Source organism: Anoplophora glabripennis, unplaced genomic scaffold (genome assembly GCF_000390285.2).
Source record: "Anoplophora glabripennis isolate ALB-LARVAE unplaced genomic scaffold, Agla_2.0 scaffold44, whole genome shotgun sequence".
Taxonomy (NCBI): domain Eukaryota; kingdom Metazoa; phylum Arthropoda; class Insecta; order Coleoptera; family Cerambycidae; genus Anoplophora; species Anoplophora glabripennis.
This window is the reverse complement of record NW_019416229.1, coordinates 157,336-174,483: the sequence shown is the minus strand read 5'-3', so window position 1 is coordinate 174,483 and position 17,148 is coordinate 157,336. Positions and strand designations below refer to the sequence as shown.

The following is a 17,148-nucleotide window of genomic DNA, read 5'->3' as shown; positions in this document are numbered from 1 at the left end:
AGGTTGGTATGTGCTTCCGTAGAAATGCCCGCCCACACCATAACATAACCTCCTTTAAAAGATACTCGTCCAGAGATGGTGCACTCAGAATATCGTTCATTTTGTGTTCTCCACACCCTTTCCCGACCATCAGGTCATTGCAGGCAAAAACGGGACTCGTCAGTAAAAAGAACTTCACTCCATTACCGAAGAATCCAATTTACATGTAATCGCGAAAACTGGAAACGTGCCCTTCGATGCCTAAGTAGCAATATGAGAAAAAAAAAATCAAAGGAGTACAAAGAAAGTGTTGTAAAAGGAATGTGGAATTCAACTGCCAAACAACTACACGAGATGTATTACGAAGAATTTAAAGTTAAATTTGATCCATTTTCTGACATAACCTTTAAAAATGCAAGAGCAGCACGTGATGCTAAACGTAGAAAACTACAAAAAGATCCAACAAAACGAAAGCTTAGTGCCTTGGCCTTAAGTGATGCTGAATATATGAAGATTGTAGAACTCTGGGATGAAGATTGTCCAGAAGGTCTTCAGCGAAAGTTTTTTCATATTGCTTCCCATGAGTTAGCCTGGAGGGGCGGAGAAGGTGCAGTAGCAAATATTGAATACTTTGTTGAAGAAACTGATAATTTCGGCAAATTTACTGGTCGCATAGAGTATAATCCCATTTTTTCGAAGACAACACAAGGCGGTTCAAGAAAGTTAGCTGATAGCAAGTGGCTAATCACAAACATAAATAATCCAACCATATGTCCTGTTCGTCTTTTTAGGAAGATGATGGAAAAACGAGGTAACTCTATAGAGACCAATCGTTTGTTTTTAACTCCTAATCCGTTTTGGGATCAAAGGAATTCAAAGGGATGGTACAAGAATTGTCCAGTGGGGAAGAACACGATTTTCACATGGTTTAAATCGGCTGCACAGAAAATTGGTGTTGACACAAAAAAAGTGAAAATTACGAATCATTCAGCGAGAGCAACTGCAGTATCCAATTTGGCGAAAAAAGGAATTGGGGAACAGCAGTTGATCAAAATTACAGGCCACAGTAGCAGTCAATCGATAAAACCTTATTTACAGATTGATGAAGGACATCATAAAGAAATTGTTGAAGCTATGCGGTGTAATTCAAAAGGCAGCTGTACCAATGTTTCAGTATCAAAAATGATGCAATCAGATGCAAATCAATCATCAGTTATAACTTATAATAACTGTACATTTAATGTTACAAATAATAATTATAGTAGTACTGATCAAAATAACAGTAATAATAATTAATATTGTTCTTTAGTGCGTAATATACCTATTTTAAACAGGTGATACAATTATTTTCTTTACATTTATGAAAATAAGGTATTTAGATATCAATCTCGACGGTCATATTTCTAAATTTGTTCTAAATTTCTATTCTAACATCAGTTAAGATTATGTTAAATAATACACAAACTACCAAATTTGGTTGTGCAAAATAAGTATAAGGCAGTTGGTGGTAGTTCAAATCTTATTATAATATATGATCAATTATTCTTGATCAACTTCATTCCACTAACGTTGGTGGAAATATAATTTCTTACAAGGAACTCGAAACAAAATACAATTAAACGACTTTAGTTACACAAAATAACAAACAATAAGTCAATAATAGCTCAATCTTTCCGTTTTCTACAAATTAATTTTACTAAAGTTGGTAGAAACATATTTTCTTACAAGAAACTCGAACCTAGTATCGATGAAATTCACATACATTATATTAGGTTTAATAAAATGCAATTACACGACTTTAATTAAACAAAATAATAAAATATAAGTCGGTGGTAGCTTTGCCTCTCAGTTTCCTAGAAACTCATTTTACTAAAGTTGGTAGAAAAATATTTTCTTACAAAAAACCTTAAGCAGTATGTAGTATCAATGAAATTCACATGCATATATTATTAGGTTAAATTTAATAAAATATAAGTAGCGAACTTTAGTTATACAAAATAATAAAAGATAAGTTGATCGTAGTTCAATCTTTCAGTTTTCTACAAATTTAGTGTACTAAAGTTGGTAAAAATATATTTTCTTACAAAGAACCTCAAGTACTATGTAATGATAATACAATTCATATGCTTATATTATTAAGTTAAATTAAATATATGTAAGTAACGAACTTTAGTTACACAGAATAATAAAAGACAAATCGATAGTAGTTCAGATTCTCAGTTTTCTAAAAATTCATTTTACTAAAGTAGGTTGAAATAATATTTTCTTACAAAGAAATTGAAGCACTATGTTGTATCAATGAAACTCACATGCATATTTTATTAAGTTAAATAAAGTATAAGTGGTGAACTTTAGTTACACAAAATAATAAAAAATAAGTTGATAGTAGTTCAATCTTTCAGTTTTCTAAAAATTTAGTGTACTAAAGTTGGTAAAAATATATTTTATTGCAAAAAAACTTGAAGCAGTATATATAATCAAAGTAACTTACATACATATAACATTAGGTTAAATAAAATACAACTAACCGACTTTAGTTAAGCAAAATAATAAAAAATAAGTCGATAGTAGATCAATCCCTCAGTTTTCCACATACTCATTTTACTAAAGTTGGTAGAAATATATTTTCTTACAAAGAACCTTAAGCACTATGTAATATCAATAAAATTCATATGTATATATTATTAAGAAGGCCATGGAATCCATGTCAAACAAGGTAATCGTGACTTTTGACGTTATTTGACCATTTTCTTTAAAATCGTTGTGTTGTACAATTGAAAAATGGAGCGGTTTGAGAAATACGTTTTATGCAAGTTTTGCAAAAAAGTTAGTGAAATTAAAATGTATCATCGGAACCTAAAATTTTTAATGTATTTATTACAAGAATGCGGGCCAGAAATTTATTCGCCAAACTTGTTTGGGATTATTAAAAATCATTTGCTTCTTGTGTGTAAGAAATATGGAGCTCTTCGTGGATCACAGCAGAATAAGATTGTTTCAAAGTACTACATTTATTTTTTGAAACATAGACATTTTATAAATTTTAGTGAATGTGTGCTTGTTTATTCCCCATTAAGAAAAGAAGACGTGGCTGAGGAATTTCAGCAACATTTGGACGCTTTAATTAAAACTACTAAAAGTACATACTTGGTAAATAATTATTTATAAATGATTTGTACTTATTAAATTATGATAGAATAAATTTGAAGTTAAATATAAATGTCATTTTATTTATAAATGTCAAAAAATTTCCAGTGTATTTTCATGCTCCTTACCCCAAGGAAGAGAAAAATTTCCGGAAATTTTCTTAGTTGCTATAGTAACGCTACAAAATACAGGCCTTTAATTGGCTGAAAAATACTATTGTGAAATTTTCAGTAAAATTTGTTTTAGCGATACCTTTAGCACATTTGTAGAATATATTTTGGTACATACCGTGCAATAATTAAATTACATAATTTACTTTCACCAGATTTAGTACTGACCTTTGTCCAAAATAATTGAAACAAAGATCAGTAATAATTTCTTTGCAGGTTTGCAGCATTTAATATGTGAGGTATTTTTTCATTAGTAGGTACTATTTGGATACGGTATTTTTTAGTTTACATATCTGCTTAAAATTATTAATGATTAGCTTAGTATAGACAGTTATTTTGTTGGCATATTTAAATATTTGATATCAAAGAGCATATAGTACGCCTTCATGTTTAAAGTAAAGTGAATGTGTTTGCTACACAGCTTTTGCCAAAAAGTTTTCTGTTAAAGTTTAGAAATGCTTCAAGCTTCGCTATTTTACGTAAATGCTTAAGCTGCATAACCAAATTATACTTTAATAATTAATTATATTAATTTAACGTTGACGTATATATAATAAGAATAATAAAAAGTTATTTACATACACGTTCTCTAAACTTTGTTGGTTGTATGTTCCATGAGCAGGAACTATATAATTTCTAACTATTTATTGTTCGGAATATTCGGATGAATAGAAATTCTTGCAGTTTTAATAGTGCCATTTCCATAACTGGAATTCTATATAAAATGTTATAAAATAAATTCAGTGAATAAGGGTATACTGGTAGCTTAAGAATTAAAAATTATCGTTACTTTTACAATTCAATTCTGTCATCCTATAGTAATAGCTATTCGCGTAAGTGTAGATATACAATTTAATCGAGACAATTATATCTTATGTCTTTACATATGCTCTAAATAGATAGTTCCAATATGCAAACTACCACAATCGTTATTTAAACATTCCGCAGAAAAATGCAGCATTTTTTTTAAATTCATCTGCAAATCTACAGGTTGCACCAGTTACGAAATACGTAAGCCTTCAAATATTTTGAAAAAATAATAATATTTTTAGAACGCAGATATAGGGTTGGAGGTAGATTTAAAGCAAAACTGATATACCCAACTTTGTTTTATCTTGGTAGGTATACTTATACTTTTTTAAAGGAACACATTTACAAAAAACATTACTCTTGCAAAATTTGGAATAAATTGCATATTAATAATTCACTTTTAATTTTTTAAGAATTTGATAAATTAGAAACAAACAATTAAACCTGAACATGAATTAAGAAGGCAAGAAGTAATTAATTATAAATAACCATAAAAAATATGTAAATTAAACAGCACAACAAAGTGAAGATATAAGTAATTATTATTATTATGCAATTTACTACAAAAACTAATATTAAAATTTCATAGAGTATGTCCAACACATAAATAAAGATAAGTGCAACCAAACAGTTTAATAAAAAATACCTAAAAATAATTTAAACAAAATTACAGAAATATTTTTTCAGTCTTATCTTTAGAAATATATTGGAACAAAAAAATATCTAATAATAAACATTTATTTAAAGGTGAATTCGAGTAGTAATTAATACTAGCGTGCTCACAATACATTTTTATTTCTTGGTGGAGCTATGAAACTTACTAAACTAGTCATTTCAGTTAAGTAAATTAAATTAATTAAATTAATTAAGAGTTAATAATTTTATAAATAAATTTAATATCAGCTACTCACGAAAGACTTAGAAAGACGGTTTAACTTCATTTTAATTAATAAAATGCGAAACACAGCTGGATTTTTTAAAACACAGTTTTTGTGTAAGAAACCAGACTTTTTGTTAACTTTTGAGTATATGTAATGCGTCTATCGAAAACCTCCTGCTGCCAAAATTAATATTTAGATATGAAATTTGTGTTATTTTCTGTAAATTCTGATTTACCAACGAAAAGGTGTTATTTGATTTTTGTTTTATATATTAAATATTATATAGAGTGTTAATACGTAGACAAACTTTAGGAGGTGATTCTTTCAATGATTTTAAACCAACAAGGTTATACAGGGTGTTCCTAAATAAGTGTCGCAACGGAAAACTGTAAATTCCTCTTGAAAAAAGAAACATTTTTTTCCTCTTCCATTTTTCTCTCCGGGCTTTCGTTTTCGAGATACACGGTGTCAAAACTTTAATTTTTTTTTAGTTTTTCGCCAATATCTTAGGANAATGAAGTGTCACAGTCCGCAGCTCCCAATAAGTCATTTTGGATACTTTAGCATGACTTTCTGGATATATTTATCTGCAGATGAAATATCAGCTTATTAATGCAATAACTCAATGAAAAGTATTTTAAAAATATTAAAACAGATACATTTAATGCTAATATAATTTTAAATTGAATTAGGTAGAAAATGTCTATAAAAAACCTGTCTTATAGCAGTAACTATTAAATTAATTTCAGTACTTTTTTAATTTTCTATAAAAGATTATATTTTATATAAATCATTTAATACTTGTAGCTAATAATAATCAAACATTTATTTATTCAATTTTCTAAAAGAAATTACTTGAAAAAACAATCCGCAAAATGCAGAAATGTAGGTAGGTATTAATTATTATTGTATGGTGGCTGAATTTTCATACGTAGGACAAAAAACAGGAAGCAATGTTCTTGAAAGTTTAAGATACTATTTAAAGATTTTTATATGACAAGTATGTATTTTTTCATTGGCAATATATGGATGGAGTGGAGCCTTTCATTTTCATATCCATGAATTGCTGCACTGATAATTACTCGACATTTAATTACCGGCCAAAAGTTTTGAATTTTCGGCCAATCCAAAATACTCCGTGAATGTCAACAAAGATTTTACGTTTATACGATACCAAGGAAAAAGTATTGATCCTTCACGAAATTTCAACGACCGGGTCTGTAGTACGCCACTAACACACGCGTCAACATGAAACCGACGCGTACCAGATCGCCCAACATGTCGCTTCGTCTTTGTACGTAATGAATCATTAAATATAATGTTATTGTAACATTATGAGCTGTTTTATAAATAAACAATTCAATACAAGTACTGTAATAAATAGTCAGCTTTCTCATCTCGAGCGGCTTAATTTTTTATGTTCTGTTGCCAATTGGATAATATTTTGATGTGAACGCTTCAGATAACTTTCGAACTTTGTTGCAGTCATCCTTATATAATTTTAAATAATACTGATACCATGAGTAATATAAATCTTTATAAAAAAACACTGAATAATTTTTATATACAGGGTCGGAAAGTCCCCATGGTTCATCGACCGTTACGTGAGAGCGATAAAGAAAGTCATAGAAATCCGTGCGATAGAGAAAGATGGGTATAATGAATAAGATCCACTTCTTATTTGTGGAAGGGCGAAATGGGCGGTGACTATTAGACGCCTTCATTATAGCCATCCTTCTCTATCGCACGGATTTCTATGACTTACTTTATCGCTCTCACGTAACGGCCGATGAACCATGGGGACTTTCCGATCCTGTAGGTAATTTAGGGTAAAAATTCACTGAATCGGGATATAAACATGTATACCAGTGGCGGAGATGCTGGGAGTTATTTTCAGTTAAAAGCACCAGTAATTCTATACCACTCGAAAAGGAACCATTTTCGATTTATAACTTTTTTAACTCTAATTGCTATTACTAAACATATCATTAGACCTAACAAGTTTAGAATTAAACATTTCACAAAAAAAGTGCAGTCGCGCTTGTCAAAATTGTATTTAAAGATGGCATTAATTCTGAAGTGCACAATTGTTTGCCTGCGGCTAGTTTTTTGTTGGTACATGAAGAAAAAAAAATGTTCTGCACAGAAACAACTGGAAAAATTCGGGAAATAGCCGGAAAACTGCAAAAAACCTATTTCCTGAATAACTTGAAAAGTATTAGGAATTTCACAAACACGCAAAGTATCAAAGTTGTAGAACATAAAATATTCATTTTTTCTTACAGTACGTTACTTAGGAGATCAGCCAGCAAAACACCTATTTCAAGACGGGGCTGCACTATTTAAATTATGTGAAACAATGTTTACTCGAAGGGAGGAGCTTCAAACTTTCTTGCCATGTGTTATTTTACAGGGAAAATATAATTTATTCCTTAAGATAACTATGTGGGATCATCGTAGAGCTTAGTTGGCAGTCGAAGTTTGGCATTTTTTTTAAGTTAATGGGACAACCAATCAAATTGGGCAAATATTTTGCAATGCGACATGCATTTTGTATGAATCGACCCCGGTAAAAATTTGCCTGTGTTTTATTTCATTTATCATATTTTTAGGTTATAAGCGCTAGAATCACTTTTTGGAAACATTTAAGTATCGTATTATCGTTAGCAAATTTTTCAGGAAACTTATTTTTGATGCAGGCAGATTGCGATCGTCATCTATGCAAAAATTCTGGGTTGTTAACCATTGGGTACAGTCCATCCCTGGCGTTCTGGACATAATGAAATCTCACTTACAACATCAAAAACAAGCTGTACGCATGTGTTAACGATCACCAAATTTGCATCATGCTGAAGTTAAGAGTTAGTTTAGAGACTGTAAATAAGAATAACTTTTTAATTTTCACCTTTGAGGGCCCATAACTTGTTAACGAAGGCCCGTATGAAAAAAATGTACCTATATGAAGAACCGGTATTATTTTGACCTCATCTAGTTGTACTAGACTTTTTTGTATCAAGTACCGGACACCCTGTATATAGTACATGGATATATTCTTTGAAACCCGTTCTTTAAGAATATGACATGAAAAAATCATTATGGCTCTATTTTCATTCTCTATTTTCAAAAGTTTGAGAATTGCGTGTTTTTTTGGCCGATTTGCTGATTGATGAATCGGCATTTTATGTAAATATATAATTAAATATCTCTTAAATGACCCACTGTACGAAAAAATTAGTATGTACCTTTGTATATTTGTGAAATTCTCAATACTTTTTAAGTTATTCAAGAAATTGCAGAAATTTCCCGAATTTTCTCGGTCCGCTCCCGTACTGCCATCTTAAAAGCTCTTGCAATTTGGACTATACAGTACGCGCCTAAAGTATGCAATAAATTAAGTAAAAACGAAACAAATTGTTTTTTGGGAAAAATCCTCGAACAGGTCGATTTTTAATTTAAAAAATACATATTTTAGCATAAAAGGCGATTTTCAACCGTCATTTGTTTTCGAGTAATGACGTTATCGACATTTTTTTTAAATAGCAATCCCCTATTTTTTTTCTTGATTCTGAGAGATCGTTTCATTGTCGATCTGACAGTATTAAAATGTTGCCATCTTACACAGGAAAGTTTTCGAGTAAATGACGATTGAATGTTAGAAACCCAAATCAATTAAAATAAAGCAAAAACGTTATCAAATTTAGTTTTTCGAAATGGATCACGTAGTTGTAAAACTTTACAAAGTGTTGCTAATTTATATCTAAAAATTATCGTTGAATTTAAAGTATTATGGCACATTTAACTGTCACACAAAGAACTGAAATTTTAATTCTTATCGGATGTGGGGATAAAACTAGAACGCAGCAGGAAGTTTACGATTTATTTAATGAAAAATATCCAGATTGCCATATCAGCCAATCAACAGTAAGTAAGATAGAATCTAAACTTAGAGAAACTGGCAATGTTGTAGATATTCCAAAACCTGGACGTCCAAGCGTTAGTGAAGATCACAAACAGAACATTTTGATAAGTATGGTATAGATAATCCTCATAATACTTCACGATTAGTTGCATTAAACAATGAAATTAGTCAGACCACAGTGCTACGTATCCTGAGGCAGGAAAAATATCATCCCTACAAAATTCAACTTGTGCCGAAATTCAATGAAGACGATTCCGACCGCCGCTTACACTTTTGTAAAATTATGATGGATTTACTCAAATAAATAGAGATTTACAGTATTTACACCGGCAAATACTTTTTTCAGACGAGGCCACGTTTTGTCTCAATGGGACAGTGAATCGTCAAACTTGCAGGTATTGGAGTCGGGAAAATCTTCATTGGATGGCAGAGACACACCCAATTCCCACAGAAATTAAATGTGTGGGTTGGAATAGTTGACAACAGAATAGTAGAACCTTTCTTCTTTGAAGGAACCCTTACAAGAGAAAGATATTTAGAGTTTTTTCAAAATGACCTTGTTCCAGCGCTTGCAGCAATTTTTCCTAACGATATTCCTGATGACACCATATGGTTTCAGCAAGACGGTGCACCTCCGCACTATGCGCGCCCTGTTCGAGATTTTCTGGACAATTGTTTTCCTAGGAGGTGGATCGGCAGACGAGGACAGATGGAACCCCTGGACTATTTCTTATGGGGCTACTTAAAGTCCAAAGTGTACCACATAATTTAGAAGAACTCCAAAATTGCATTATAGATGAAATACACAGAGTTACCCCAGAAATAATTCATAATGTGCAAGAAGAATTTCTACACAGACTTGCATATTGTCAAGAAGTCGATGGGTGATTCGAACACTTAATTTAGGTAGAAAACTTAATGAATTGTATTTGCTTGACAGAGGAATTGTTATTTTTTTAATGAATAAAATTTACGTTTTCTAACATTCAATCGTCATTTACTCGAAAACTTTTCTATGTAAGATGGCAACATTTTAATACTGTCGGATCGACAATGAAACGATCTTTCAGAATCTAGAAAAAAAATAGAAAATGTCGATGACGTCATTACTTGAAAACAAATGATGATTGAAAATCGCCTTTTATTCTAAAATATGTATTTTTTAAATTAAAAATCGACCTGTTCGAGGATTTTTCCCAAAAAAAATTTGTTTTGTTTTACTGAATTTATTCCATACTTTAGGCGCGTACTGTATATGTTTATAGGTATGTTAAAAATGTATTAAATAATACATTTTAAATATACCTAAAGTAAACGTGAATAGTACGAGAAACTAATTGGTGCAATTTTTTACCGACTCAAACTCCTTACTACCTCTAACAATAATGCAAAATTTGACTCCTCTGGTTTTTTTCAGACTTGTCGTCATAATTAGCTTGTAACGTTAATTAAGAAAGTAATAAATGGAGAAGGAAGGATTTTTATTTTGGAAACACCACTTTAATTTCAAAATATTCAGTGGCGTAGGGATTTTTTAATTATATAAACCATTAGCTGAAGTTTCATCGTTATGTAACAAACGTCTTCAGAAATATTTTAGAAAAAAGCGAATTTGTTTAAAATTCGGTTTCCTGTATCTTGAAAACTATTGACTTGTGGACCCAAGTATATAACCATTTTGACTTAAAATCACTCAAAGAATCATCCCTTAAAGTTAAAAATGGTGTAAATTAAATATTTATTTCCTCAATTAACCATTTCTTAAAGCTTACACCCTTAACGTTTGTGCATTTCTTGGAGAGATATCCTCGTATAATAACATTTAACGACATAATTTCAACACAGTAAAAGATGTATCAGAAAAATGTACTTACCCAAGGCAGTCTTGGTCCTGACGTTCCTGGAATACCCCATGGGATGCAGGATAGCCCAATACCTGTCCACGGAAACTGCCACTAGACAGAATATCGAAATAGTACAAAGCACAACCAACAAAGACACTGTAAACAAACAAGCGTGCAAATTGACGGGAAGCCCCACCGAAGACAGAATGGCGAAAGGAATGCCCAACAGCCCCACTAACAAATCCGCAGCTGCTAAAGAAACAATATAGTAGTTCGTCCTTCGCCTCAACCTCCTTTCCTTTCGAAAAACGAATATCACCAGGGCGTTACCCACGACGGCGAAGATGGCCACCAGGACCTCGCAGGCCGCGTAGTAGAGATTCAGCTCGACCTTTTGCTCGCTGTAGGCCTCTATGGTGATGTTGGTCGTGTTCGCGTCGTTTACGACGATCTCTGTCGTTGCCATTTTTAGTAATAATCGTGGCAGTTCTGATTTATTTCACGCTAAAAGCGTTTAGGTCCCGCTGAGACATGATTGCACTTTGTAGGAAGGTTTTTATCCCACATCCATTTCCTTTGGCACTTCTTTGCAGACGCGGAGCTTCATCTGAAAAAAATAATTAAATGCAATAAAATGTAACGAGACGTAGTAATGTCGTATGTTCCGTAGGGTTGCACGAATATGTGCAATTTTTTTCTAATTGTTTCATAGTCAACTGGCATGCAAATAGGTTTCTTTTTACTTTTCACAAAAAATATTTTTCTTCAGTTATACCTATCTAAATTTTAATTTTATACTAACATCCCATTTCTCAAAATTCATAAATTCATAAATTCATAATGCCATAACTCTAAGAAAAATGAAAATTTTGATAAAAATAAAAAACTCCTAATTATATTTATTACTTGATTTATAAAAAATTATTTGGCACATACAGAGTGTTTATTAATTGAATGCCGATACTTAAGGGTGTGAATCCTTGGGTCATTTTAAGAAGAAAACTTCATATCAACATATGTTTTAGAAAAAATTTACTTTTTTATTATAATTTTCTTATCACTCCAGATATTTTTATGAATTTTTGTACACACCTATTAATCATTAAGGAGCATTGTTTGATGTAAAAAATGTTTTAAAATCTTTGCCAATGACGTCCGTACGACGTTTCAAATAAATATTTTTGAAGAAAAAAATGGTACGCCACTGTTTTTTCTAAAAACTAAAATTATTTTTAAAATCTCCATTTACTTTACAGCAAATTCGGTTCCTAGACTTACTCTCGTACGACGCACCATTTGCACGTAAAAAAATTAAAACCAAAAAAAGTTTTTTCCCCAAGTTCATTGAGACTGTTTTTGATATTTTGTTGCTATTTTGTAGACACCCACCATGCGTGGAAACACTTTTTGTGGGGCAAAAATTAATTTTCTACCTTCACAAATGACGTTCACGTAGGCATAATATTAAATGTTTGGATAGAAAAAACGGTAAGCTCATTAAATGCCCCCTTAAAGCAAATGAAAAAAAAATTTGTAGGCTGGGTAAAGTGTCATAATATATTTATTATGTATTTACAGTAGTAGTTGAAAGTGTCCTCCACCCTCACGTATGCAAGCATCTACTCTTCTTCGCATAGACTGACGTACATTTTCAAAAATTCCTGGGGTGTCTCTTATGGTTTGGCAACATACTATTATATGATTTCGTAACTCTTCTTCGGTTTGAATCGGCACTGCCTACACTAAGCTTTTCAGATGACCCCAGAAAAAGTAGTCTAAACTATTAAGGTCGGGAGATCTGGGCGGCCATGACTGCGTTCCTCCGCGGCCTATTCACCGATCGCGATAGTTGTGATTTAAAAATTCACGCACCCGTAAGCTAAAATGTGGAGGCGCACCATCGTGCATTAGCCACATCTGGTTTCTTAATAAACGGGGAAGGTCTTCAAGCATTGGCGGCAGATCTTCTTCAAGAAAGTGTAAATACGATTGTCCATCTAATCTTCTTGGGAGAAAAAATGGGCCTATCAAATAATTGTCAATAATACCAGCCCAAACATTTATTGAAAACTGTTCTTGATGATTTGATTCAACAATTGCAAAAGGGTTTTCATCCGCCCACAAATAGTTATTATGGAAATTTCGTATTGAGTTTCGAGAAAAACTAGCTTCATCGGTAAAAAGAATGTACCTGTGAAATAACGGATTTTCCAGCAGCTTTTGAAGAAACCACTCACAGAAATGAATGCGCAACGGGAAATCTCTAGGGAGTAATGCCTGGACTCTTTCAATGTGATATGGACATAACAAATTTTCGATAAGAATTTTCCAAACAAGTACGTGTGAAACATTAAATGTTGCCGCGATTTTCCTCCTGCTAATTTCGGGGTTCTCCTCAATTTCATGTAAAATTCCTTCTTCAAGTTCCGGTGTTCTTACTGTTTCAGGGACTCCTTTAGCACTGTGGTCTACTTTTAAATTTCCGGTTTCGTGAAGACGTCTATGAATCCCAGAAAATGTTCCCGGATCGGGTAGTACGCGATTTGGATACCGCTCTTGGTATATCCTCCTGGCTTCGTATGCATTTCCGTCGGCAACCCCATAAGTAAAATGCATGTCAGCTAATTCACCGATTGTAAAATTTACCATTTTTTATGAGATTTTACTTCCTACTCTAATAATTTTTTAATAATGAAAAATCAATGTCAACTTTATTGCGAAAAGAAGCGTCAAAAATTATGACACTTTACCCAGCCTACTAATTTTTATTTCATTTGCTTTAAGGGGGCATTTAATGAGCTTACCGTTTTTTCTATCCAAACATTTAATATTATGCCTACGTGAACGTCATTTGTGAAAGTAGGAAATTAATTTTTGCCCCACAAAAACTGTTTCCACGCATGGTGGGTGTCTACAAAATGGCAACAAAATATCAAAAGCAGTCTCAATGAACTTGGGGAAAAAACTTTTTTTGGTTTTCATTTTTTTACGTGCAAATGGTGCGTCGTACGAGAGTAAGTCTAGGGACCGAATTTACTGTAAAGTAAATGGAGATTTTAAAAATAATTTTAGTTTTTAGAAAAAGCTGTGGCTTACCATTTTTTTCTTCAAAAATGTTTAGTTCAAACCTCGTATGGACGTCATTGGCAAAGATTTTAAAACATTTTTTACATCAAACAATGCTCCTTAATAATTAATAGGTGTGTACAAAATTTCATAAAAATATCTGGAGTGATAAGAAAATTATAATTAAAAAGGAAATTTTTTCTTAAAACTGTAAAACCCTGTAGCTCAAAAATTAAGAGGTTTAGGACATATGTCGATATTAAGTTTTCTTCTTAAAATGACCCAAGGATTCACACCCTTAAGTATCGGCATTCAATTAATAAACACCCTGTATATACAACCCTTTCCGATTTTCCGAGATAGGAATTTTAATTTTTTATTTTACGAATTCCATTCGAAACTTTTCATCATAAAAGTTCTTTTTGTGGGACTATTATCCTCTAAAAACGGTATGAGTTCTATTCTTATTTATAAAAATATGACCACCTCAGTTTTCACCAAACGCAGCTAGTCTCTAGCTATAATGGCCTCCGTTGGCCAATTGGAATGCATGGCTCATCGTAAAGAATGACCATAAGGCAAAAATAATTGAAAGATTTAAACAATAAAATCATTTCCATAGTGACAAATTGCAAATTTGTAGCAGTGACGTAGAACCTATTCAAAAATAACAAGGAGATATATTTTGCAGTAACGTGTCTCAGGAAAATGCAAATTTTCACATTTAATGTCATTTTATTCAGGTTTGAGCATGCAAAATGTTGTTTCAATATTTTCATTTTCTCTGTCCCAGAATAACGTTTACAACGGAAGACTACAGATTCGTCGACTCAATCTTTGATTCAGATACTGCCGAACATTTATAGTGAAATGTGATGGAGCGCTATCATGCATAAACTACATAGCTGTGAGTAATAACAGCACATCTTCCAATAACTCGGTTTTGCAAAAATTCTAAATAAAATTCCCTATTCAGTCTATTGTGTAGAATAACGGCCAATAATAATGCTATCCCAAACAAGTTCAAACTGAAATTATAGTCAATCTACAAAATCAGAGCCTACTAGCACTTTGTTAAGTATTGTAATATGGGTGGCAAGATAATGCATACTTTTAAAAAATATTTTTTTGTACCCAAACCACTCATTTAATCAAAATTTTACAAGCGACCCAAAAACTTCCAAATGATATCACCTATGAAATAAAATATATACACCGCGGTCGAAATTATAGAGAGTGACTCATCGCTAGCTTTTGGACTAGTAAGGGGGATGAAGCGTGCCGGGAACGAAAATCCATTGGCGTGTCTGCGTAAAAGGCAACAAGATATAGAATATATTGAAAAAAGATAATAAAACATAACATCTAATATTTTTTTACGGTCTGCTATAACCGGCACTTTGATCCATTTTAATTATTACAGCATTTTAAAACGTCCCAGTTGTGTTTTTTTAATTTATAAATTTATTATAGCCATTGAATTAGACCTCTTGTCTACGCTTATGCTATGACGTTTCTCAGGACGGATAAATCAAGTCCGTTTACACCCACTAAAAAAGCATTTCCCTATTCCTTAACAAGTGCAAAAGACAGAGATAGAATATAGATCGACGTTCAATGTAATTCAGTCTATAGACGATTATAGATTCTATCGATGTGCGTAGCGAGCGGTACAAAAATAAATAATATTGAATCGTATAAAAATCATTTTATATTTTATACGCATTATGGTAATAGTGTTTTTATATTATGTCTGAGTCACTCTCTATAATTTCGACCGCGGAGTATAGTTGTCATTATTGCCCGAAAGAGGAAAAAGTTATGGACGGATATTATCACTTACCATCAATTTTGTAGGAGTTGCAAGTTTTAAAAAACATTTTGTATAACACCAAAATGTGTAGATTGAAAGCAAAAGTCCACACTCCAAAAATAATCAAAATAGAATAATGCGTATTCGAGTTATTTACAAAATTAAAAAAAAAATCACGAACTTTTAGACCATCTCGCGTCCAAACGAAGCGATTTTGGATATAGGTGAATTAGCCTAAATCTGCCTATCTTGAATCCACGAATCTGTGGTCTTCCATTGTACACGTTATTCTGGGACATCCTGTAAATATTTATTTTTGACATGTGAAAAAAAATTGCAGGCTTAGAAATTATTGTTGGAAATGTCTGAACCGTTTCATCATCTTCCACAATACAATTTTAAAACATATGTATGTATAACTCATTTTTTTTTAAATAGGCCTTTAAAAATGATGTTATTTTTATTTTATACACACAAACACACCGCATTTTGCTGAAATTAAACAAAGTAGGCATTTAACAAAACACTCAAATTAAAAAAAGTGTTCGCAACCTTATGAACTATTGTCATTTAACACAGCATGCTGCAAACGCTCATTTTGCATGAATGTCAAGCATAAGTAATGCGGGCTATTAGTCTAAGCAAAAGGGGATGATGAGATCGCTACTTGAGGATCTACCCAAGAGAGATAATTTACACGTGCTGCTTCAGCGGAAGCTCAATTAAAACTACCATTAATTACAGGCGATTTAACTTGACTGAAAACACATTATATTTTAATTTTGGCTCACATACGAAGATCTGGTTGAAGGTTTTACTGTAATTAGGGAACCAAATATTAGGCAGAATCGACAGTATGAGGAGGGAATGATTTATATGTCATTTTAATGTGCGTTTTATTCCAGAATTAATTAATTTTGTATTAAATACTGGCTGTATTGTACTGCTTGTATTAAATACTGACTGACCCCATTTAAAAGATGGGCCATTTTCTGCAACACCACATATTTTTTTGATTTTGGCAATCTATAAACATTCCTTTCAAATGATGTACCATCCATAATATTTATACAACTTTTTTTCAAAATATAAACATCAAATTTTTATTTTGCAATTCCATAGTATCTAGATACAATTCAGTACATTTTTTAAATCGACACATGAATTAGGTCCATGTCACATTCAATTATGTCAGAAAATAATTGAATTAAAAATAAATGAAAATGATTCTACAGGGTGTATTTAAATGGAGGGGCACAAATGATACCAGAGATTCCTTGGGTGAAAATAAGTCGATTTAACCTTACATTCCTATATCCCAAGTCACATAATAAAGAAGAACAGGGTGTCAAAGTGAAAAATAAAAAATGGTTTTTCCTTAATAATTTCTATAACTTTAGTCAGAAATGTTTCAAATTTTCAACAGAGAGGTTTTTTAATGATGAGGAAAATAATATAATAATGATTTTTGAATGTCGAGTACGAGGCGCCCGCGCCCTCTGCAGGCAACGTTATGCAT

The 17,148-nt window shown here is 32.0% G+C and overlaps 1 protein-coding gene across 1 annotated transcript in view; it reads right to left on the bottom strand.

The window, feature by feature from the left end:
• LOC108917637 (histamine H2 receptor) overlaps window positions 1-11,180 on the bottom strand; it is a gene marked incomplete at its 5' end in the record, with an annotated part of 76,729 nt that extends 65,549 nt beyond the window's left edge. The window contains one exon of the mRNA XM_018724353.1: window positions 10,781-11,180. Within this exon, the coding sequence (XP_018579869.1) occupies window positions 10,781-11,180 (400 nt within the window). The remainder of the gene's footprint in view (window positions 1-10,780) is intronic.
• Between the last annotated feature and the right edge of the window lie 5,968 nt (window positions 11,181-17,148).